This window comes from Chelonoidis abingdonii, chromosome 1 (assembly GCF_003597395.2).
Source record: "Chelonoidis abingdonii isolate Lonesome George chromosome 1, CheloAbing_2.0, whole genome shotgun sequence".
Classification (NCBI taxonomy): domain Eukaryota; kingdom Metazoa; phylum Chordata; order Testudines; family Testudinidae; genus Chelonoidis; species Chelonoidis abingdonii.
Window position 1 is genome coordinate 161,662,873 of NC_133769.1, and position 24,881 is coordinate 161,687,753.

Sequence of the window (24,881 nt, forward strand, 5' to 3'; positions counted from 1 at the left end):
ACCACTGCTACACTCTTCCAAAAGTCCCGCCTAAGCTCCCTGCTTAGTGCCTCTTTGCTTTCTAATTTTTCTCCTCTGTGCTTATGGGTCTTCCATTTCCAAATTGTTATTAAAACAGGGCTTGAGTTGGCTCTGAACACCTCAGGCGTAAACTCAATTCTCCTGGCTTTTGTCCAGCCTCCAATCAGCAAGCATTATAGTAGCTTCAAAGTGAGTTCTACTGCCACTTGTTCTTCCCAGACAGATTAGATAGACAGAGATCCATCTGATGTATTTATAATACACCCATCACTGAAGTAGAGCGGTGCCATCAAAACAGTCTCTTTAGGGTGCTTTGTCCAGCATCTCTTGCTGAGTTAGCAGAAGACACCAAGCAGAGGGGGTTCTCTGGATGGAATATGTGAACGGTGTAGGAGGTACGTTGCATGAAACTTTTTCCATTTCTTTCTAGTATACTTTGGAGGTGGGGGCAAGTTTTCATCTTGACCAAGCAGAAAGTGTGGGGTTTGGAAATAGGGTCCTTCGCTACCTGACATTCAGTACACAGCCACAAAGAGAAAGTGCCAAGAGGGGTGAACAAGAAAATCACTATTTAGAAGCTGTAGTAATTCACTTGGGAGCAACTGCTAATGAAGGATTGACACACCACAGACTGTGAACAACCATTGTAGATCATTTTTTGAGTTGGAATGGGCTCTTTTTTGGGGTCATCCAGGACTGATTTCATTGCTCTTAAGCCCTCCCTGATAGATGGGTATCTATCTGTGGTGATTCCACAGCTTCCTGTGGCAGCTTATTTCATTATGGAACTAAATATACCCAGCTGAGGCTTAAGCCTGTCCATTCCTTCTTCTTCTGTCCTACGTACCTAGTGAGAACAATTGGTCTCTGACCTCTTGGTAACATCCCTTCATATATCTGTAGCCCTCATCTCTCACATCAGTCTTCTCTCCTCCAAACTGATCAGACACTGCTCCCTTAACCTCGACTCAGAGCTCTTATTTCATTTCCTGGAGTCCTATTTTGTTCTACTGAGAAATGACTAAATGTCTTCCCAGTTTCCATGAATAGCAAAACACACCATACTAACAATAATAATAATTAGCCATGTCGCTAAAAATAGACCAATGTGTGGAAATGACTCTCAAAGGCAACTGGGGAAGCTGCAACCATGAACGTAGATGGTGAAGAAATTAGCTAAGCACCTGGAGAGAAAAGATTTCAGAGAATTCATAAGTGAAGCAGCCTACCATAGATGGATGACCATACCTCCTCATTGTCACATGACAGTCCTGAGTTTGACTGCCCTGTGTCTTGTTTGCTGTCCAGCCTCCTGAAAGGTATTCAGAACATTAAGGAGCTCTCTGAGGACATTAAATGTGGGGATGGCTCAACACGGCTAGGTCAAATAATATCTGATGGAAGGAAGTCAACCACTTTTCTGAGGTTCCAATATGTCTGACTAACTGTTGGCACCAGGGTCCTCTTATCTTTAATTTTCACATGACTCTGAGCTTTCAGGTCCAGATGGAAGGAAATTACTGTGAGGTAAGCCGAGCTTGTGATGATTTACCATGTTGGTGTTATTACTGCTGTTATTACTGCTGCATCTTGGTAACATTACCCTGGTGACATCCAAAGATGAAGCAATGAAACAAGCAACGGCAACTGGAAAAGCCAATGGGGTGGTGTGAGACACAAAAACAAACTGCATGAGCAGGATACAAGCTTGCAGAGGAAAAGGCAGTCACATACCCCAGAGGTCAGCCCGGCTTATTTATGTAGCATCATCATCATCATCATTATTATTATGGTAGCACTCACAAAGTGCTAGATACTTTCCAAACAGAAATGAAGAGTTCCTGCTCTAACTTCTGCTCTCAGAGGTAGCATCAGGACATGGCTGGTTCTTACCAGCCCAATTTTCTTGACCCAAGAGAATAACAATCCCTAATACATTCCCAGACAAATAAACCGAGTTGAATAAATAATTGGTAGAGCTAATCAAATGATGCAAAAGTTGTGACTTGCAAATTAATATGTACACCCTCATCACTATTATTTGGCCTGGACATATTATTAATTGCATGCCAGTATTTCGATAACCATCAGTTTCTCCATGAATATGCTTATCAATCCCATAAGTATCATACATTTTAACTCAAATGATTATTGGTCTGAAAATTCATACAGGAAAGTACACCACTTGTTACTTCCTATTAGCCATTCTCTATCCACCATTCTCCTATCCACTCAATAATTAGAAATAATGCCATGTGAGTGTCACAAACCAAGCACCAGTAACAGTGAATATTACTGACAGTGAACAATTTGCAAGTAACCCATAGCCTGACATTTGTCTGCATAAACAATTTCCTGAATACTTATGAATAATGAAATCAGGGTTGATCTGCAAACAGAAAAAAGGGCTAAATTCACCAAGTATCACTTGATCAGTTCCAGTGCGAGCAAGGAACGTGTGTCATAAACAGATAGCTAAGGGTTAATGTTTCTTTCACCTGTAAAGGGTTAACAAAGGGAACCAAACACCTGACCAGAGGACCAATCAGGAAACCGGATTTTTAAAAGCTCAGGGAGGGAATGTTTGGGTCTGTGTCTTTTGTCTGTCTCTCGGCTATGAGAGGGATCTTTCTATCTTCAAGCTTCTAATCTGCTTGTTCCCAGTTGTAAGTACAGTATTAAGACAATAGGCTTTTATTGTTTTTTGTATTACATGCGTGTAGTTGCTGAATGTTAAATTGTATTTCTTTTTGAATAAGGTTGTGTTATTCATTTTTTTCTTTTAAGAAATTGACCCTGTAATTGTCAACTTGATACAGGGACTATGTTTGATGTGTTGTTTCTTTCTTTTTATATAAAGCTTTCTTTTTAAACCTGTTTGAGTTTTCTGGAGGAAACTCTTTATGTAGATCTATGGAGGTGGATCTGAACAGCCTCAGGGGAAGAAGGGAGGGGGAGGAGAGAGATACTTAAATCTCTCGGTGCTTGTGTTTCAAGACTTGAAGCCTGTATCTTCCCAGGGAAGCCTGGGAGGGGGTAAAGAGGAGACAAGGGGAGGAGGTTATTTCCCTTTGTTGTAAGACTCAGGGCATCTGAGTCTTGGGGTCCCCCAGGGAACGTTTTGGGGAGACCCGAGGGAGTCAGGCCCTGGGAATTCCTGGCTGGTGGCAGCGATATCAGATCTAAGCGGGTAATTAAGCTTACAGGGTTCATGCTAGCTTCTCAGTTTATGAACGCTAAGGTTCAAATCTGAGTAGGAAGCTACGACAACGTGTTCACAAAACTCTTTTAGAATTCTTTCAAACAAATACCTTCCTCAGTGGTTTTGGATATTTACTAACCATAACTGGTATCTATAAAGAGTTAAAGCAAACCTGGAGAAAAAACCCTGTTGATATTTTAAGTTAAGTAACAATTTGATCTCTGTAGAATTAATACGAGCTTTCACTTATTTTTTGTTTTGGTTACAGAAGCCATTGATGATTTGAAGGTACAAGGAAATGTAACAGTCCTCTGCACTGTTATGCCCTCTTCCAACTGAGATTCTCAAAGCACTTTACAAACATAAATCAGTTGCTTATAACTTTACCCAACTCTGAGTGTTCAGGCTAAAGTTTTCCATCCCAGGTGTCTCACCCAAGGCTGAATACATTTGGAAAAATTTCAGCCAAAAGTGTTGGGCTGTTTCTGAGAACGAGATTAGGGGAAAAAATGTTGTTTTGCCCATCTTAAAAAAAATTCTGGTGACCTTTTATTTGAGAAGCTCTGGTGCCTTCATGCTTTGGAAAAGGGACTTGAGATTTGATGGGAGGGAGTGGCTTTTATGGCTGGGATGTGCCTTTTGCAGCTCCTGTGAAAATCTATCCAAAAGTGGCCAAATTATAAGCCGCAGAAAAATCACAGTTCACACACATTCATGTGCATGCTCATTAGAGAACTGTTAGAACTCTGAAGCTAAATTCTCCAAACATTCCTTCTGCACTGGGCATGCTCCAGCCCAGGTATACACAGGACTTCCCCTGCAACTGCAGCTCTGGGCTGTTGCAGGCTGAGGCAAATTATGGTTTTGTGGGGCCCTAGGCCAGGACAAATTGGGGGGGGGTCCCTCCCTCCCCTTCTTCCTGCAGTCCTCACCCCACTCCCCTCAATCCTGCCAGGGAACGGGGTCAGGGTGTGGGGGCTTGCCCTGCTCCCCCTGCCCAGTCTCCCAATGGCCAGGGTTCCTGGGCATGGACCTCACTGGTCCAGTGACTAATCTGCCACTGGTCGTGGACTGAGACTGGCTGAGTGAGAAGAATTGGACTGGAATGAAGAGCCAGTGGTGGGGAAGAGATAGGACTGGGGCAGATTGGAGGGGCTGGAGAAGAAGAGATCAAGCTTGTGGACACAGGAAGAAGGATCTGCCCAATAGAACGCACTCCTCACCAGAGCCTGGAATGGAATCACAGGTGCCAACTCTTCATGGCACCGGTGGGTGCTCACGTCCCCCGGCCCTGCCCTGACTCCACCCCTGCCCGACCCCTGTCCCACCCCCCATTCCAACCCCTTCCCCAAATTCCCCACCCCAACTCCACCCCCTCCCTACTCCTATTGGACCCCTCCCCAAATCCCCATCCCGGCCCTTCCTCCTCCCCTAAGTGTGCCGTGCTCCCCCTCCTCCCCCATCCCTTCCAGGCTTGCCACGTGAAACAGTTGTTTCGTGGCATGAAGCGCTGGGAGCCAGGGGGAAAAAGCAGTCACATGTCATGCTCAGGGGGAGAGGCGGGGGTGAAGCGAAGGTGAGCTGGGGCAGGAGGTGGGGCAGGGAGCTGCCAGTGGGGGCAGAGCACCTACCTATTTTTCCCCATGGGTGCTCCAGCCCTGGAGCTCCCACGGAGTTGGTGCCTATGAATGGAATCCAGATTCCTGAGTCTCCCTGTTGCTCTGCTGTCAGCAAATATCTGTGAAACCCACTGGCAAAGTAGGTATATTATTGCTGATCCTCATAGAGGATGACAACATACTGCTGCTATCAGTTATGCTATTAACTCAAGTGGCAGATTGGGGTTGGCTTATAGAGCTTGTCTATATGAATTAATTTGTGGCAAGTTAGGGTGTAAATCTAGCCTGCCACTCACTAGCCATCCATGTAGATTCTGCTGACATGGACTAAGTTTCTTAGTGTGCTTGAATCTACTCTCACTTCAAAGTGAGGAGGATCAAAGCACACTAGGGAACTGTTAGAGTGTCCACATGGAGACTTAGTGCTTGGCAGACTAGTGAGAGGTAGATTTTCATCCCAGTTTGCCACAAACTGCATGTTCACGTAAACAAGGAGTCCGGTGGCACCTTAAAGACTAACAGATATATTTGAGCATAAGCTTTCATGGGTAAAAAACCTCCCCTCAGTTTATGACCAAATAAATCTGTTAGTCTTTAAGGTGCCACCAGACTCGTTGTTTTTGTGGATACAGACTAACACTGCTACCCCCTGATACTTGACACCATGTTCACGTAGACAGCCTTAAAGATTCCAACACCGCTGATGACTCGTGGGAAAATATGATGCCACATGATGGAATTTTGGGGGGGGTTCTGTTTGTTTGTTTTTAATACCTAGGAAATTATATACACAAAAACTAGGTTAAATGAACATTATTACGACTGCAAAGTGAAGCACTCAGAAGTTAGGAAATGCCACAGTTAAGGTTGCCTGTGTGGCTTTAATTTGGGTTCCTTGTGCATATGGATTATGCTCAGAGCTGTGCAGAGAATGGAAATTCCATCATGTGCAGGATTTTGAAGTTTGGTTTTGGCTCGATTAGTTACTAACCCTGAACATTTCAAAATTTTCCATGAAAGAAAATATCCCCCCCAAAAACATATATATATATAGTTTGGATTGACCAAAATGTTTTGTTTTGACATCAAAACACTACATTTTGGTTTTGTCTATATTATAATACATAATACATTTTAAAAAAATCAAAATGAAAAGTTGTTTTGAAACAAAAAATTAAAATGTTGGAATTCAGAAAATGGCAGAATAGGATGGAACTGCATTTTCTAACAGAAAACTATTTCATCAAAGTTTTTCCAACCAGCTCTGATTATGGTACAATCTTTAATTACATGACCAAATACTGTTTTGTCCACAAGACCCCTGCCTCATTAAATGCTCAGAACAGATATGCTCTGGGAATGAATCAGGTTTGTAGGAGGCTTGTGTCTGTTGGGTCTTGCTTCACTTGTTGCAGAAGTTGAAAGATTTGTGACTATGGGATGGGCAAAGCTATAGCCCAGAATGAAAGTTCTACCCCATCAACCAAGGGAGAGGAACCAGTGAACCAAGGCCACAACCGAAATCTGGGGCAACAAAGGATAAAAGCAGAAACACAAGTGAAGGTGAAAGATCAAAGATTAAAAATCAGGGAACCAGAAAGGGACCCAAGCAGAGAAACCATGACAATGTCCACAGCTCCTCAAAGGCATGTAAGGGTTAGTGGACTCCACTCAGAGGAACTCTGATCAGAGGTGTGACTTAACAAGGGACTGGTACTCAGGATGGAAGATGCTCTTGGCTGTGCCTGAAACCAGGAAGCACTTGGAGCCAAGTACCTAGAAAAGGGTCTACAGTCTGGTGGTTCAATGGCCATGCTTCTACTCTGAGTGCAGGCTGAGGGGCAGACTCATGTGCAAGACTTTGGAGACTAGGGGACTAGATCTGGGAGGGAAAGTGTCAAAGAGTGAGTCTCCCTGTCACTAGAGACAGGTTCGAACCATAGCACAGCGCACAGGAAGAGCAGCAAGGTGAACCCTAGCAGGAGACTCAACACATAGTATTTGGCATCAGGGAAAGACTGAGAGTGCACCGAGAAGGCCCTCCAGGGTGTCGAGTGGACACACAGCTGCACTGCCATGCTCCTGGTGCCTCAGGGCTACTGTAGCCTCTATGGTCAGTGTCCTCCCCATTAGTGGGGGAAATCAGCCAGTGGATCCATGTAATTGTGGATTGCCTACTCCCACTCTTCTTCCAGCTGCAATCTGTGTTCCCCACAAATCGCCCCCTACACGCACAGTAAACCCTCCTGTGGTGTGCACAGGAGTAGGGTTTGCCCCAAACAGCCTACTTTAGACTCACTTTGTAATTGGGCCCGCACATCCTAAAATGACAGGCTCCCTGTTTCTATGTTTAAATAGCACAGCAGAAAGTCTTTCCCTCCAAACTTGATGGTAGATCCTCTCTTTGGGCCACCTACACCCCAGCCTCTGGCTCTAATAAACATTTTACCCTACCAGTTAAGTTTATTAAGTTTGGGGCAGCACAGAGGTCTGTGATTAAAACTGTTGAGCTGGAGTTGGGAGGTGGCCAGCTGCTCAGAAGCCATGCTGCAGTCCCTGGGCCTGACCCAGCCTGTCCAACTTCAGCCTTTTATATTAAATCATATGGAAAAATACTTTTCTCTCTGCTTCTCAGACTGCTGCTGGTACAAGACCTCTTCATTTTGTGATCTGATACTAGAATAGCATTCTTAAAATTCCCTAAGCACTCCATTTCCTATATAAAACAATAGTAATGGGATACTCTGTTATAATCTCAAATATAGGGAAATGTAATCCTTTCCCAGGCTGGATCACACTTTCTGATTGAAGAGCTTGTGAGACTTTATACCGAACTTGACAGTATTTTTCTGTTTGTAAGTATGTTGGTATCTAACACAATAATTTTGGAGTGCTGTATCCAATACATTTCAACTTCCAGGGAATGTTCTACACATCAAACAACAGATTATTGATTTGGGAAAAATTGGAAAACCAAGAGGGGGGAAACGGGGGCATATGGAGCCCCAGCCATCTGATTAGCACAGCCACATCTTCAAACACTTCTGCAATGGTGTATAGATCAAACAAGTGTTTGACTGGACCCACTAATGCCTTCCAGCATAACAACATCCCATCTAAACTCTGCTCAACCTCCTAATAGTTTAACATGTTGACACCCTGAATGATTTATTATCCAGAGAGAAAGAATAATACTGGTGAAGGGATAGTGAAAAGGGGGTCTACATACAGCCCCTGGAACATGGTGGAGAATAGGGGACAGGGGAATGGGACACACAGAATCCCTAGTGTAGGTGGGGGAAGCTGGGGAACCCTAGTATTGGGTGAGGGGGAAATGGGCATACAGATCTTCTAGCATGGGGGAAAAGCAAGGGAATGGGTGGCAGACAGAACCCCTGGCACGGGAGGGGAAGGGGAAGTGGGAGTAAGGAGTAAGGTAGGTTCATATACAGCCTCTGCGATGGGGAAGATTGGGAAACCTGGTGGGGGTGGGGAAAGGAGGAAATAGGGGTATACACAGAGCCCCTAACATGGGTCGAAGAGTGGGAGGCTCTGGAAGGAAAACCTCACAGAGCCCCTGTCAAGGAGTAGGAATTTGGGAACTGGGGAGATGGGAGACAAGGCACACAGAACTCCTGAAGAGGGGAGAGTGGGGGACCCTGGAATGGTGGAACTCAGGTTGCAGGGGAGTTTGGAGAAATCGGGTGTGGGGGAAGAGGAGCCTCAAAGAGCCCCTGAAAAGGAAAGGAATGGAGGGGAAATGGGAATGTGTTGCACACAAAACCACTGGTATGGGGGGAGAGAAGGAGGGGCCTGGGTATGGAAGGTGGAGGGAATGGGGGGCACAGCCCACACCAAGGGCAGACTATGGGGCGACTGTGGAGGGCTGCAATAAGTATCAGCCTACACACATTATGAAGTGTGTCTGACCCCCTAGTTATAACAGTATCTAAAATTTTCCCTAAGTAGCTCTGAGTGAACTATAGCCACTCTCAGAAAATGAATCCAAAGGGATTCTGCTGAACTTTTCGGGAAACATGGCAGTAAGCTCAGTTAGTGAGTCAGAAGCAATAGCATGTGACTTCAGTTGTGTGACTTCAGCCATGTGACTAATCTCACCATTGACCAACATTGACATGTTTGAAGAGAAGTCCAGGCCACCAGCAGAACCACGGCAGCAGATGCCAAACACAGCAAAGAGCTGGACTTTGCACACCATATTCACACCAAACATAGACTGCAGCTGGGGCAGTTTGGATTCTGACCCAGTCTGTTGCCAGTCAAGGTGACTGTTACTGATAAAAGGAGTGTTTGCACTGAGCGTCATTTTGGTGTGATTCCTGCCTCCTCAAAGGCAGTAGGAGGGGTCTCCAAGCCAAGACATGGGAGGATGGGGGGCGGAGCCTGAAACCTATTACTAGGCAGGGGGCGCAAACTTGACATAAAACTTCAACCCACTGCAATGGGAGCTCTGCAAAATAGGAGCTAGGATACACTTGTAAGGGATATAAACCCTCATTCATGGCACAAGACAACCACTAAGAGTGTAAACCTAGGAAGAAACTTCCCCTGTGAGATTCCATCATGGTCCATTATGGGGTAGTACACGTTCTTCTGTGGATGACACCTAGCTCTACGCCACCTTTACATCAAACTATCTCAAGGCTTTCTGAATACCTGGCTGAAATCAGCATATACATGGTAAGCAGCCTGTTCTTCTGGTAGCCAGTGGGAAGTGCTTCAAAGAGCATGTCTTCTCATCCTCCACTACTGAGGGTATCTGGCTTCAGACAGTTAAGTTGTTTTGAAGCCTTTTGTGCTCCTCTATGTTACTGGATGCCCAAATAGCTGTGGTGGTAAAGCCACCTAGCTCCACCTGTGACTGGCCAGAAGGCTGTGTCCCATCTTATGAGCCACAGTACTGGCATACATGACCTCCACAATTGATTACTGCAACTTATTTTAGCTAAGGAGGAAGCAACACATTCTAGAAATGCTCTAGTTGGTACAAAACACAACATCCAGGCTCCTCAGTAACATGAGTCACTGTGAATACACCACCCGGGTGCTCTCCTCTCTGCAATGGCTTCCCCTTGAGTCCCATTGGAGGTCTCTGACCTCAGAGCCTCCCATGGAACTGACCCATGTCACTGGGAACACAGTCATTGTTGGAGGCCAACCCAGAGAGAGGCAATCATAGAACTGTCAGCCAAAAATGGGAGACTCCTGAGTGGGGGACACAGAGCTTACACAGGACCCAGACTGTGAAATGCACTCCCCTTACGGCAAGAATGGCCAGGGACCTCTCAACTGTCTCATCACTCCAACATAGCCCTCCCTCATTAAGCTCTTCAGATGAACGCTCTCACACAAACGCCACCCACGCACCAGCACACACAAATAGAAACAGGCAAACAAATAAAAACAAAGAAACAGGCAGACAAATAAAAACAAACAAAAACAGCCTTTACACTAATCAAGCTATTTCTTCTATGGGCTTGGAAGACAGAAAATTGCTATTATTGTCATTTCTATTTTAATTCTTGTAAGGCACTCAGACATGAATGTGATGGGGGCCAGATAGAAAGACAGGGAGTGTCCTTAGGCAAGTCATTCCACAACTTTCTGTCCCTCCATTTCCTCATCTGAAAGGGGGCATATACTAGTGACCTACCCCACAGGAGTGTTTTGAGGCTTATTTCATTACGAGACTTGGCCAATTTCAGCTGAAGTCAGTGGAAGTTTTGCCAGCAATTTCCATGTCTCAGTCTTTGTCTCAGTTTGAATGACTCTGGACAATTTCAGCCAAAACATTTTTGAGAACAAGGCTAGGGGAAAAACATTATTTCATAATGTGAACAAAATTCTGGTGACCAATTCTGGTGACCTTTTCTTTGGAAAGCTCTAATGCCCCCATGCTTTTGAGGAGATACTTGCAATTTAGCAGATAGATGGCCCTAGTGTCAAGAATGTGCCTTTGCCTTCCTTGTGACAAACTGCCCAAATTGGGCCAACTTATGAGCCTTTGAAAAATAGAAGTTCACACAAACTCAGCTGAGACTTCCTTAACCCTAGCTAAAATCTTCAAAGATTTTACCATCACTGAACATGTTTGAGAATCTCCCAGCTCCAAGTACTGACCAGTCTGTACATGTGCCATCCCCACAGAACAAGTGAGCATACAGCTCCTACGTGTGACAAAATCGCTCATGCACCATCCCCACCAAGTGACAGGGCATGCTCCAAGCCAGAGGTACCAGAATGGGGGGACTCAGGAGGACTTTCCCTGTAATGATTGCTCCCAGATGCTCCAGGCCAGAGTAGGATGGCACTAGAACTGAGAACACGGGGCCTGTCTATTCTCTTGTCTCAGTGACACCCCATCCCCATTGCTGACACCCAGGCAGCATGGAGCAGAAATCCATCTGATTCAAAGGCATAGGGGAAAAGAGCCAGACCTAGGGCCAATAGTCTGGGAAGCAAGGACTAGGACTGGAGGTTGGCAAGAGGCAGAGCCTGGGACTGCGGGAGCAAGGAGAATAGGTTGGGGAGCTGGGGATGGAAATGGCACACGGAGACAGCTGGCCTGTGGGTCAGGAGAAAATTGAGATCAGAGGAGGCTCTGAGGTGGGAGACAGGAAATGGTAGGGCAAGGAGGAGACTGGGACTGGGAGACAGTGGGGCAGGAGGAAGAAGGTGTGAGAAGGGGAGTGTAATGAGGCGGTGTGGCTCCCCTCCTCCCCAGGGATGGTCAAGCACCGTCAGACACCTAAGGGGGCGGGGCCACTGAGCCGTGAGCCTGCCCCTCAGAGGGTCCGGAGGCAACCCGGAAGTATAAAAGCCGGCCATCAGCCCTCAGTTGGAGCCCAGCCGCCATCGGGAGCAGACCTGCCAGAGGGTGCTCGTGACTGGGAAGCTGCTGAGGCCCAGGGCCATTGCCCTGACTGGCTGGAGCTTCCCCGCGCCCGCTACGACGAGGAGCTGCCGGAGCTTCCCCATCCCTGCTACTACCCCGAGGAATCCCCAGGCCAGGCCTGGCCGGACTTCCCAGAGGTACTGCCGGACCTACCACCCAGCCCTGGCTGGGAGGAGCCCATGCTACTAGACTTCCCAGGGACTGATGCCCCAGGTCAGATAGGCCCAGAGGGGGAGACTGGAAGTAGCCCGGGGGCAGCTGACTCCAGTCATACTGCAGGTATGCCGAAACCCATGTCAGTGTGTTGCAGTCAGGAACCCCACTGACCGTCAGCGATGATAGCCGCTACTAGGACCCCGGGCTGGAACGCAGTGGAGTGGGTGGGCCTGCGTTCCCCCTGGCACCCATACCCGGGTGGCAGAATCCCCCTCTCCCCGGCCTAAGGAGGCCATTTAGTCTACTGGTGATTGTTCAGCCCTGAGCCACAAGGGTCTGAGCTGTTGTAACTGTGTGTTTGGTACCCCGCCCGAACCAAGGGCTGGGCCCCCTTTGACTGTGCCACTGCTCGGTCCTGCCCCAAAGGGCCCGAGCTGCACGAACTATTGACTGCTCAGCCCTGAGCCACAAGGGTCTGAGCTGTTGTAACTGTGTGTTTGGTGCCCCGCCCGAACCAAGGGCTGGGCCCTCTTTAACTGTGACACTGCCCGGTCCTGTCCAAAGGGCTCAAGCAGCCTGAACTGTTGACTGCTCAGCCCTGGGCCATGGGGTCTGAGCCTCTAATCTTGTACTCGTTGCCCCAGCCTATAGCAGACAGCCGGAGCCCAAGCAACTGTGCAACGCCGCTTCGCCCTGAACACAGGGGCTGACGCAGGCGACATGTACCGAGGCCGGTGTGGCTCCCCTCCTCCCCAGGGAGGGTCGAGCCCTGGCCGTGCACCTTTACAAGGAGGCAGATCTGACATGAAGTTGGAGGATGGAGGGGAGAACTGTGACTGGCTGGGCGAAGAAACTGGGATAAGTAGTTGGGGAAGGCAAGGACAGTGAGACAGAATGAGGAGCCCAGGGGGAGAGACTAGGACTGGAAGTCATTGAGATGGGAAACATGGGTGTGGTTAGTGACTGGAGACAAGATGGTGGGAGAGAGAGAAAGAGACAGATTAGGGAGTGGAGGAGGGAGCTAGGACTGGCTGGACAAGGGTACTGGGGATGAGGAGCCAGGAGCAGGGGGAGAACTGGATATGCTGGGAAGGAGACTGGGAGTAGGAGCATGGGGGAGACTTGGAATGAGACAGACTGAGACAGGGAGTCAGACAGTGACAAGGATCAGAAGCCTGAGTAGTGGAGACTGGCAATGACTAACATGGGCAGCGGGTATAATAGTCCCTCCGCTAATCCAGGCCCTGTCCACGCTCTGTCCCGAGGCCCTACCCTCACTCCCCCTCTTCCGCGAAGTCAGCAGGGGCTCAGCTCGGGCCAGCGGCCTGGCCAGCTTTGAGCTCAAGCTGACCAATGGCTGGGGGTGGTTTGAGTCAGCCTGTGGCTCAGGCCAGAGCTCTGGCTGACCAGCAGCCTGGGACAGTTTTGGGCAGGCCTCCTCTGACCACGGGAGGGCTCGGGGCTCCAGAGGGCAGGGGGAAAGGGGTGTGGCCTCAGGAGGAAGGGGCAGGGCTGAGGAGCTGGCCTCCCCAAAGAGGGGGTTTACCCGCCGCCCATGGTAGGAGAGGAGAATGGAACTGTGAGAAGGAGCTAGTGGTGGAGTAGATATAGAACTGTGAAACGGACAAACTTGGGGAGAATGGGGAGAAGAGTCTGTGCTTACTAGAACAGGCTCCCCTCCAGAGTCTGGAATTGAATCCAAGATCCCCGAATCTCACTATTCCCCTAGTGTCAGCAAATATCGATGAAACCCACTTCGAAATTGTCCCATCTCCCTCTAGTGCTGGCCTTATTACTGCTATCAGTTTCTTCATTAGTTCAAGTGGCAGATATTTGTGTGGTGAACCTCAAGGTTCCAACCGTGTTGATGAGGCATGTGTGTGTCAATAAATTGAAGCCTGAATTTTTTTAGGCAGAACTTTCAAAAACTTAGTTTGACTTTTTTTCGCACTGTCTCTGCACTTCTGGGTTCTGACCAGACAGGAAGTCCTGAGTTACCATGTTACAGGCTCCTCTCACAAGGTTTCTGGCTAGACCACCAGTCTAAAGCTCAAGAAATCATATAAGAAAGTGCATCTCTTTGTTTCAGAGTAGCAGCCGTGTTAGTCTGTATCAGCAAAAAGAACAGGACTACTTGTGGCACCTTAGATACTAACAAATTTATTTGAGCATAAGCTTTCGTGGGCTACAGCCCACTTCATCGGATGCATAGGATGGAACATACAGTAAGAAGATATTTATACATACAGAGAACATGAAAAGGTGGAAGTGGTATGGGTACTCCTGGTTTTTTTTGCATCCTCTTTGTGATACCCAGCCCAGTTTTAGAGAACCATGGGGTTCAGGAAGATCTGGAGACTATGTCTACACTTTTTGAGGGGGATTTCTCTGATCCAAAACTCCTTGAATCTTTTTGGGCTTAACTGTTACTAACATACAATTCAGAAATGGGGAGATCCTTTTTGCCATATATCTAGTTCTAACACATAAAATGGAATTTCCTCTCTTATTTATCCAAATTCAACCTTTGTTGGCTGTCTTTTGGGCACAATGCATGTTCTGCTTATTCTCTTTAACTTTTCATCTCTTCTTTTGTTCTGGGGGGCAGTGGGGCAGGCTGTTTTTCTTAGTCACTCTTTCTTTTATTTTCTTTCAGTTAATTGGGGAACATTTTCTTCCAGTTGTTAATCTGGCTGCCCTGTGTCTATAAAGGTATGCTCTTTTATCAGACCCTATGGTTCTGGTTGGGCCGACTGCTTCTTCATTTAGATCAGTGGTTCTCAAAACTAGGGCTGCCGCTTGTTCAGGGAAAGCCCCTGGCGGGACAGGACGGTTTGTTTACCTGCCATGTCCACAGGTTCAGCAGATCGCGGCTCCCATTGGCCGCAGTTCCAGGACGGCCTGGAGCAGTGAACCGTGGCCAGTGGGAGTCGTGATTGGCCAAACCTGTGGACGCAACAGGTAAACAAACGGGCCCAGCCCACCAGGGGCTTTCCCTGAACAAGCGGAGGCCCTAGTTTGAGAACCACTGATTTCGATCTTGTTATAGGTTTGTTATGGTGCCTTGAAAGGACTTTCCTCCACCAAACATCATCCTCTACTTTAGACATCCGTTCTCAGAGTCTCAAGCTGGTATGCAGCCTTGGGGTTCTTCTAGACTCCCCACTGCCAAGCTATGGCTGTACAAAACGTCCTCTTCCATCTTTGGCTGGCCTAGAGATTGCCCCATCCCATCAGATTCCAACTTGGCTACTGTGACCCATGCATTTGTAACCTATGGCTTGACCATAGCAGTGCAATGAAATAGGAAGGAAAATTCTCACCCTGAAAAAGCTCCAGTTGGTTCAGAATGCAGAACAAAACAAGTTGCCAAGAGCACTTCATTCCAGTGCTCCACTCTGCATTGTCTCCTTATTGAATACAAAGGCATGCTCAGTGTTACAGCACAGCTATTCAAAGCCCTGCCCTGGACTGGTCTGAGCTACCTATGTCAGCACCTGTCAGTCTGTGAATATGATCTCCCACAAGAGTCATGTTTATTAGGGACAAAGAAACAGTCATTCTCAACAGTGAAACTAACAAGTGTAGAAAAACAGAGCTTTCTCTGTAAGCGGCTAACAAGTGTGGAACTCACTTCCGCAAGAGATCAAAATAACTACTAATCAGATGGCCACCAGAGCAAAATATAAAGCTTATTTCTTTAGTCCCCACTTTCCAGCAACAAAATAATATACGGAAAATGACATAAATGCATCATTCAAAACGAATTTACTCCTTAAGAGGGAGTTGGAGGAATGGAAGAGCAAGTGAGAACAGAGATCCTGGGCCTAATTCTCTGCTGTCAGATCAGAATGGTAACGTTTCATGCCCAATTGCACTGGTGTTAGTGACTTCAGGTGATGCAGGACAATGGATAACGAGCTCCTCCCCTCCCTCACCCACATATTTATAGCATTGAGAATTTGTAAGGTGCCTGGAGCATGCAATAAATGGATTAGGTTTCATCAGATAGAGTGAGGGATAGGTGCTTATTGCTAAGGACCTTGTTAAGTATTTGAATAAAAGAAATTCTAAATAATCCTGGAGACAACTGATTACTAACGATAGGCCCAAACCACAAAGTACAGGGGATCTTGATCCTAGAGTTTTGGTTTAAACCTATTATGGAGGGGTAAGGATAAAGCCAGTTGCAGAGTTTAGGTCTGGATACAATAACTCCCCAAATTCTAGGGGTATTCAGAGCAGGGGTGGGGTTGACTCAGACCCTATTAACTCTATTAATTACCAGACTTGTGCCTCTAGAGAAAGGCAACTCCTATAGACAGGATGGTTCAATACTGTGAGACCCGTCGGCTTTCTATAAATAGAGATGTACAGCGATTATCACTGGAATTAATTCAAGGAAATTCAAAAGTAGATGAGTAATTAATGGAGCTAACATTTATTGGTTATAATTTGAAAGGAGATAAGTATCTCCTCTCTTCCCTTTCTAGGAATCTAGCCCAATCTAGCCTAGAAGGGGAGGACAGACTCAAGAGAACCCCTCTCAGGCCAACAAGAGAGTAAGAGAGCTGTCTGCAACCACCACAATGAGATGAGCAGTGGAAGTGGCCCCAGCAGATTTGGCAGGAAAATGGTATGTATGGAGGGTTAGTTATGGCTCTGCATCACACACCCTGGCCTGCCATAGGACTGCTTCAGAATATTTGTCCTCCCCTCCCCTCTCCGCCCCCAGCACAGGGATAATGCTAGTGGTAGCCTGCAGATATTGCCCATACCAACATCAGGGATATACTGGGGGGAAACTGCAGTTACTACTCCTCTATCATCATGGGAAACTGCTGAGACATTGTGGGGTTGGAGAGGCTATCACCCTGCCTGGCAACAGGAATATATAGACACGGAGGGGTAACTCACATACTGTGGCACTCTGTCCCCCTCGAGAGGTAACTGTTTCCAATTGCCTCTATAGGCACCCAGGTAAAAAAGACACCTCGAGGCCTGTAAAAGCAACTGGAAACAAGGCGGAGAAGCCATCTGAGCTGCCTCTTCTCTGGGCTGTTGATGTAAAGTGGAGGATGAGAGGAAATAGAAGTTGCCATCGGTGACCAGAGCTGTCCTTAGGATAGGAACATCCCAGGGAATACTGGAGAAGGAAAGCAGAATAGAGGAAGACTAGGCATGTGCAAAAGAGAGGACCACATGACAGTGAAGTATGCGCACAAGGTGGGGAGGAGAACTTAGCATCTGGGAAGCTCGTGCAAGAGATGAGGGGAGAGCAAGGAGCAGAGCAGATGGAAAGAGGAGATGAAATGAAGAACAGAAGGAGACAATGTGATTTAACTTCATTTAAAAAAGACAAACTCCTTGGTGTGCTACGAGAAGCTAAAAATACATCACTACTTTCTTAATGTTGTTTTTCCGTGCAAGAAATTGCTGTAGGTTGCTATATAGCTGTTGCTTGATCACAGATGGGAAGAGAGGTGGTTGGTGTGACAGTAAATAGAAGGAAAAGCTCCATGATGCCAATGTTGCGTTAAGGTGTGGTCCACACTAAGAACAAGTCTGATAAACCTTGAATTAAGAGGGCAATAGATGGGTTGCATAAGGCAACGCAAGCAGGTGATAAACATTTTAGGGCTCCACAAATGATCTAGAATGGAGAATAGAACTCTTTGTTTATTAACAGCACCTTCCATGTAAGGGTCTCAAAACACTTTACAAATGTTAACTAATTTAGTCTCCGAAGCCTTCTAAGAGGTAGGAAAGCATGACTGCTGTCTCTCAGAGAGATACTGACAGGCAAATAGCCTGCCCCTGGCTCAAGTCAAACAGCAGAGCTGAGAATTGAACCCAGTTCTCTTGATGCCTATTGCTGTATGTTAACCACTGAGCTCTACAGTTATCAGCATAAGCCCACAGGAGTCCTGAGAGTACAGATGATCTCCCAGGATGTTCAGGAGGACTCTTGGGGTAAAACATGAAATGAATGTGGATGGGTTTCAGGATCAGAGTTTAGACAATAGCTGGTGAAGGGGGTTGGATGTTTGTTCCCTTAAATTTAATCCCGCAATATGCCTTAGTTTCCAAATCCTTCTTCATAGTACTCCAATAAAACCCCACTCCATTCTGACAGAGATGACACAGCACCCTCCACAGGCCTTGCCTACTGTGGCTTCAGGACAATGAATCCAGTTGCCAGACTCAGCAGGTCCAGTATCCTCTATGCTGAGCCATGGGCTACCGCTGTTGCATTAGAATATCCACACTGGGACTTCACTGCTCAGAGGTGCCCAAGTGTGCACGGTCTGACAAATATCCCCCGGGGAGGATACTTAACCTTACAGAAAAGGGAAGAACCAGGCAACGCACTCCCAGGTATTCCTGAGCACAAAGTAAACAAGCTCTACTGCAGAGGTGGTGGCGGCAGCAGCCTGGACCTATGACCAGATCCATCACCCACTCTGAAATCCAGGTAAGGTGGAGATAAATCCCAGAGGGATGCAAGAGAAGCAGGAGGTACGGAAAGTGCAGGAAGTCTCTGGGAGGAGGGAACAGTGATAGAGTTAAAGAGGGATACAGTGTGGAGGAAAGCATGGACTAAGTGACTGCTAGTCAAGTCATGCACACCCAGCACAGAGCAGGCTGAGGCTTCAGGTTACATACACTCTCTAAGTTTGGGACCAGAGTAACCATCAGTTTATAAACTATTTCAGCATGGGAAAGGCAAAGTCCTCAGGCTCTGAATGCAGACATGCCAAACCACGAAAAAAGCGCAGAAATTGGGCTTGGTTTTGGCTTAATTGGCCTGTGAGTTTTTGTCTTGTAGCTTGTTGCATCTTTTTTTTGATTGTCTCCCGGCAATCAGGGACAAGGAGGGGCAAGCAGGGGCAAAGGCGAGAGAGTCAGGGGTGCACAGCGGGCCCACCACAGTCCCAGATAGCACGCTGAGGGAATCTAGTCACATAGAGTGTTGGGGTTCTTAGGGACTGGCTTGTTTTGGCCTTGTTTTGAAATGATATTAGCTTGATTTTTGGCTTATTGTGAATGTCGGGGTGCTTATTTACCACGTGAAAGTTGGCAACATAGTCTCTTAGCTTGAAATGCACTCAGCCCTTAGGTAATAAAAGAACCAGTCAGCATAGCGCTGGCAGTATCCTCAGGTTACAAATAACCTCACAATATAGGGCCAGCAAAGCCTACAGGTTATACACCCCCTTGCAATATGGGACAGTCGGAGCCTACAGGTTGCAGCTGTGGCCGGCTGGGAAACTTCTCTGCATGGGGTATCTCAGGGTGATGTAACGGCATGGCTGGGGGAAAGAGAACATGGTTGAAATGCCTCCATAGTTTGACTATTTCCAGGTCCTGGAATGGCCCTATGAATCCATGGACAGCTGTGCAATTAGAGCAGCCCTGAGGTTACTCTAATAAGATGGTATAAAACCACATTTAACCTGCTTCCTTAGGTCCTCTTCTGAGCAAATCTCAGCCAAACGCGCCATGTTTTACACATCATGTTCCGCAGACCCTCACTCAGAAAGGACTCCAGCTGCACACATGCGCTCAGTGTGAGATAGAGGCAGCCATGCGAGTGTACCCTACACACACTACACCCTGTCAGGGTGATGCAGATATTGCCCTCAGGTTATTCACATCTTCTCATTATAGGAGATATGGGAAGCCTCTGGTTATACAGCCTGCCTCAGCATGGGACAGGCATCATCATCGGGTTCTGAGGCTGAAGGAGCTCACAAATGATTTCAACCCTTTCAGCATGAGGGAGAAAGAACCCTCAGTTGTATACACCCTCTGAGTATGAGAGAGCAGGAGTCCACAGGCTGAATACACCCTGTTAACCTCAGACGAGGAGGTGACATGGCTCCTATAGACCTCTGTGAATATGGGGGATGAATGGATGCTCATTCCTCTCTTATGGCCTCTATGCACCTGTGAGTGGTGACAGGAAACTTAGATTGGCAGTTAGACTAGTGTCTCTCCCACTAAACATTATCATTGTATTTTCCCCTCTGGAAGCACTGCCTACAATTAATTCCCCAAGGGAGCTCGCATGTGCCATCCAGAGTGGTTACGTTACGTGATTTAGGAGAAATCAATTTCTCTTACAGTAAGGAGCTCACTGAAGGCAGCAGAGGATGAGGTGGGGAAGAGTGGGATGGGTATTTCTGCGGATACTTTCAGAAGAAATCCACAAAGACACTATCCAAGGAAGGAAAATAGGAGCCATAAGAACTTTAAACAATGAACCTCATATGCAGAAATCAGTTACCAAAAGAAAAGACCCAGATCCTCAGCTGGTATAAATCAGCATTTCTCCTTTGAAGTCAGTGGCTCGACAACAATTGACATCAACTGGCAGCCTGGCTCAGAAGCTTTTTTAAGAAGGAAAAAGACTTCTCTTTCTGTGCTAGCATTTAAAGGTACGAACACGCCTTGCAAGTTTTGCAGCATCTGCATCATGCGGCATAATTAAGTTATTTTACATGAGGTATGAGACATTTAATATCCTGAAGCAATAAAATCTCAGGTTGATGTTCATTCCTCCCTCTCCTTCTCTCTCTCTCTATCTGTCTCTCTCTGTCTTTTTCCCTCTCCCTCTTCACCTCTGTGGCTCCCAGTATGAGAAGACACCGAGCTGGTTGGCTGTCATTGCTGGAACAGTCCCCTAACGCTTGCTTCCTCTCCAATTGCATTAAACTGCATCTTTATAGATACAGCCCTGTTTATTCATGCTGCTCATGTGGAAGAGGAAAGAAATGCAGACTCTCTTTGCCTCCTCCTCCTCCTCCTGCCTTTCATTTCATGGGTGTGGCAGGGTTCAAACCTTTGCAGTCTCTCACAGACACAAGTGTGATGAACAGAGGACAGTACTGGAGGGAAAGCCATAAAACACGGCTGGCAATGAATGAAAATCATTTCACCCACAAGTGGGAAACCAGCTTGTGAGTTATCATGTAATCATTCATGCATTCTAGTACTGAGCACTTGCCCTGATAATGTCTATCCATTCTAGTGTAGGTATATGGAATGCTTATCTATCTATCTATCTATGCATGCTATGCTATCAAGAGATACAGTAGATAGCACAGTATATTTCCAAATAGTATTAAATAAACTTTAGGGAAAATTTCAAAGGTTCTTCAACCCAATCTCTCATTTTGCATCTATTAAGCTCCAGATTTTATGGGTATAAATTTGCAGGTACAATCAGTTGGTACAGATGATAGAATTTAGACATCTAGGTCTGTCATTTGCAGATGCAGTCAGTCAGCTACTTAGTTCTTTTCCACTATCATCGCCACCCACAGATATATATGTATATGTGCACACACTTTCTCTAGAAGTGTGTGTATATACACACCCACTCCTGTAATTATATATGAATTTAAAGAGATTTCTCTGAATCTGTATTTGTAATTTCAGCACTTCACTCTTTTTCAATCAGAAAGGCAGGATGATGGGAGCTTCCCCAGAAAAATGCTCCGAAAGAGGAAAGCTGTCTTTTTTTTGGAAGGATTTCTTTCCATTTGCGAAAGGTTGAGGCAGGGAGAGAGGAAAGCAGGCTGAAAACCTAGTCTTTTTTTCCTCCTCCAAATTAAAGCTCCTTTTGGATTATCATCAGCTCTGCTTTCCAAAGTTTTACATCGTCAATGTAGCAATTGTGTGTGTGTGAATATGTATGAATGCATGTATGGGCATAGGGGTATGAATGGGTGTGTCTGGCTGTGTGTGGATGTGTGTGACTGTACTGGGGCTGGAAGGGCTGGATGTGCGTGTGAATGTACGGGAGGGATGAAGGGGTGTGTCTGGGTGGGTGACTGAATTTAGGGGTGTGTGTATATGCCTGATCTAGTAATATGTGTGTCATAAGTTTATAAATATTTTGTAATAATAATAATAATAATAATTAATAATAATAATTAATAAAGATGGGAATAACATATATAGATTTAAAGAATGGGTAAAACTGGGTATGAACCACGTGTGCTAAAGCCCAGCCTATTAAAGTATGGTGAAAAATACTCCCTGTGGCTCTTCCCAGCTTATGGCCTCCAAAAAACCCCACAGAGACTGCTATTTTATTTTAAAATTTGCTGTGCCTCTCCACCCACTGCCCTGTCATTCTGCCTCTCCGTCTGCCTCCCTCCTCCTCCTCCTCTTCTTTTTTCATCCCACATTGGCCGACTAAACGTGCTCTGCTGGCTGGTTGCAACGTGTTCCCCCTCCCACCCTTCTCCAGGTTTTAGTGACTGTATCATTAATTGCAGAGTATCAGAAACCTGCATAGGGAAAATATATATAAGGCTGGGACTCTTTCTATCCCATTCACCTGCCCCTTTCAGTTATTCTACAATATGACTCCTTGGCTTGGGAGCACAGACACTGAGGCACAGAAATGCACCTTAACCTTCATTGTAATTATATACAGTATTCTACAGTAATTGTCCAAATCTCTACAGCTTCCAGCAGTGTGTTGGGCTATTACTGTAGAGTATTGCAGTAACAGACACTGTATATTGCAGTAATAGACACTGTAAGGTATATATAATGAAGGTGCCAGTTGCCGCTCTGTAGTTATAAGAGTGAGACAAGATTAACACTTAAAGCAGGAATCCCACCTCTTTGTTATGGTCCCTAGGGAGAAAGTAGTCATAATACCTTTGAAATGCACCAAGATCCAAATCCTGCCCTGACTACATTGGTGCAAATCTGCAATAGTTCCAACTGAAATCAAGGGAGTTAAACCGAGGTAACAAAGAGTAGATTTTGGCTTTCAAGTGAACAGTTTGAAATGGAAGCGGGGTGGGAATGAGCTAGCTAGCTTTTTTATTTCATTATTTTTGGCTTGCCATGTTTTATTGTTGAAAATTAGCTGTCTCCTCGTCCCTCTTGCCACCCTCATCAATGAAAGCCATGTGGTACCAGTAGAGAGAATGAACTGGTTTCCAACAGGTTTGTACCGTTTGTCTCTCTCATCTCATCGGAGCTCAGAGCTAATAGAGGCGTGGTCCTCTGTCTCTTTACCAGCTGGTGCACAGTTGTCTAACTGGTCGTACTAAGAAAGGGATTGCAAAGAGGGCTGAGTTCCCCCCGCCCCCGACTTCATGGCCAATTACTTTTGCTATTAATTAATTGTACTTGATATTATTAGTACCAAAAAAAAAAAGAAGAAAGAAATTACCAGTTTATTTTTGTTCATACTATTTTAACTAAATGCACCTGTCCCCCTTGCCATCTCAAAGCACGTGCACATAAAGCAGCTTTCATCACTCAGAGCAAAGAGCAACAGAGAGCCAGCATCCTGATCTTGGATCACGGTTCACTAAGTATCTTTTTATTTATTTATTTTTGTGGCAAAAGATGAAGAATTGCTTCCCCCATCTTTGAGGTAGAGCCACCTCTCATCACATTTCCCTCCTCCCCCTTCCACATCCACACCCTCAGAATCAGAGACAGAAAACCCTATGCAATGCATCTGCCCACAGTTTAAAAAAAAAGGGAGGGGGATCCTTGTTTCTCCCCAAACATGAAGATAGGCCACCCTCTCCCCACATCACCAGCACTAGAAAGACAAACAGTCATCAGAAAGGGTGTGAAAAGAGCCTTCAATTGCAAGATGCTAAAGAATTGCAAAGAAGACATCTGCTTAGAAGCAGTTAAAAATTCCTCCCCCCGCCCCTTATACACATACACACACATCCAACAGCCTGGGAATTTCTCCACAGAAAGAAGTATAAAATTGTCAGCTCTACCTGTTTTGTTCTTCTCATACAGCACAGCATGATTGTATTGTCCCCTTCCTTCCTTCTTCTTCCTTCCTTCTCCTCTCTCCTTTTTCCTCCTCTCTCTCTTATCTCTCCCCCCCACCCTCTCCACTCCCTCCCTCCCTTTCTCTCTCTCTCACTCTCTCTCTCTCACACACACACACCAGGGCAGTTAGCTGCAACTGTAAGGTCCACAGCTATTGCTCATCACACATGCACAAGCTGGCTGTCTCTCTCTTCTCCTCCCTCCCTCCCTCCCTCTCCGTATCTTTCCCAGAATTGTTCACTAGCTCTCAATGACTAGTCACCTCCCCACCCCACCCCCCACTACAATCCAGGCAGCCATCCCCTCCCAGTCCCCTGCCAGCCTCATGAATATTTAAACATCTCCAATCTGGACCCAATTACCCGACGACTTTCCCACTGTACTGAGACTAGCAGGAAAGGGAACATTATAGATTGTTGAGGGGGTGGGGTGCGGTGTGTCTGTGGGGGCTTGGGAACGGGAATTGGGTGAGGGCTTACATTTTTCTGCCACTCTTTTTCCGCATTGGCACTGGAGTAGTTAAAGCAGAGAGCACAGGGCCCCAGCCAAGAGAGGATTTGTATGTTATGAAAGCTAGTGGGGTTATTTCCATGGCATTTCATGCACAGGTGACATGCTGTAGGTGGGAGCTGTGGTAGGTGGGGAATAACAATATATGTATGAATGTCTGTGGATCTTCTCCTTTCCCCCTCACATGCATTGTCACAAACAGATATGCACATACACACATGGGCAGACATGCACATATACTTACACACATGCCCTATAGAATATAATGGAACATAACTTTTTTATAGGTTTCTGTGCAATTTAATAGAAATTTATATTCTTGCCATAAAGTTACATAGGGTAGTTTTACAAGTAACCTATAGGAAGGATGTTGTTCTCTATTGTCTTTCTCTATTGATTTTTAAAATAATTTCTGTAGAATCCCATTGATTTTTTTTTCTTTATTAATTTCTATAAAACTTGCCATAAGGGACACAGGCACATCACATACCCGTAAACACTAACATATACACACATGCGCCCAAATACACATGTATCAGATGCTATAACATTGTGCTTTCTCAGAATTTATAACAGAGTGACTATGTCTGATAACATGGAAAAGAGAATCTAGGCAACGCATGGA

The 24,881-nt window shown here is 46.2% G+C and overlaps 1 protein-coding gene across 1 annotated transcript in view; it reads right to left on the reverse strand.

The window, feature by feature from the left end:
• Window positions 1–23,923, reverse strand: part of GAP43 (growth associated protein 43) — a 74,212-nt gene extending 50,289 nt beyond the window's left edge. Inside the window, exon 1 of the mRNA XM_032776817.2 lies at window positions 23,689–23,923. Within this exon, the coding sequence (XP_032632708.1) occupies window positions 23,689–23,718 (30 nt within the window). The 5' untranslated portion in view covers window positions 23,719–23,923. The remainder of the gene's footprint in view (window positions 1–23,688) is intronic.
• Between the last annotated feature and the right edge of the window lie 958 nt (window positions 23,924–24,881).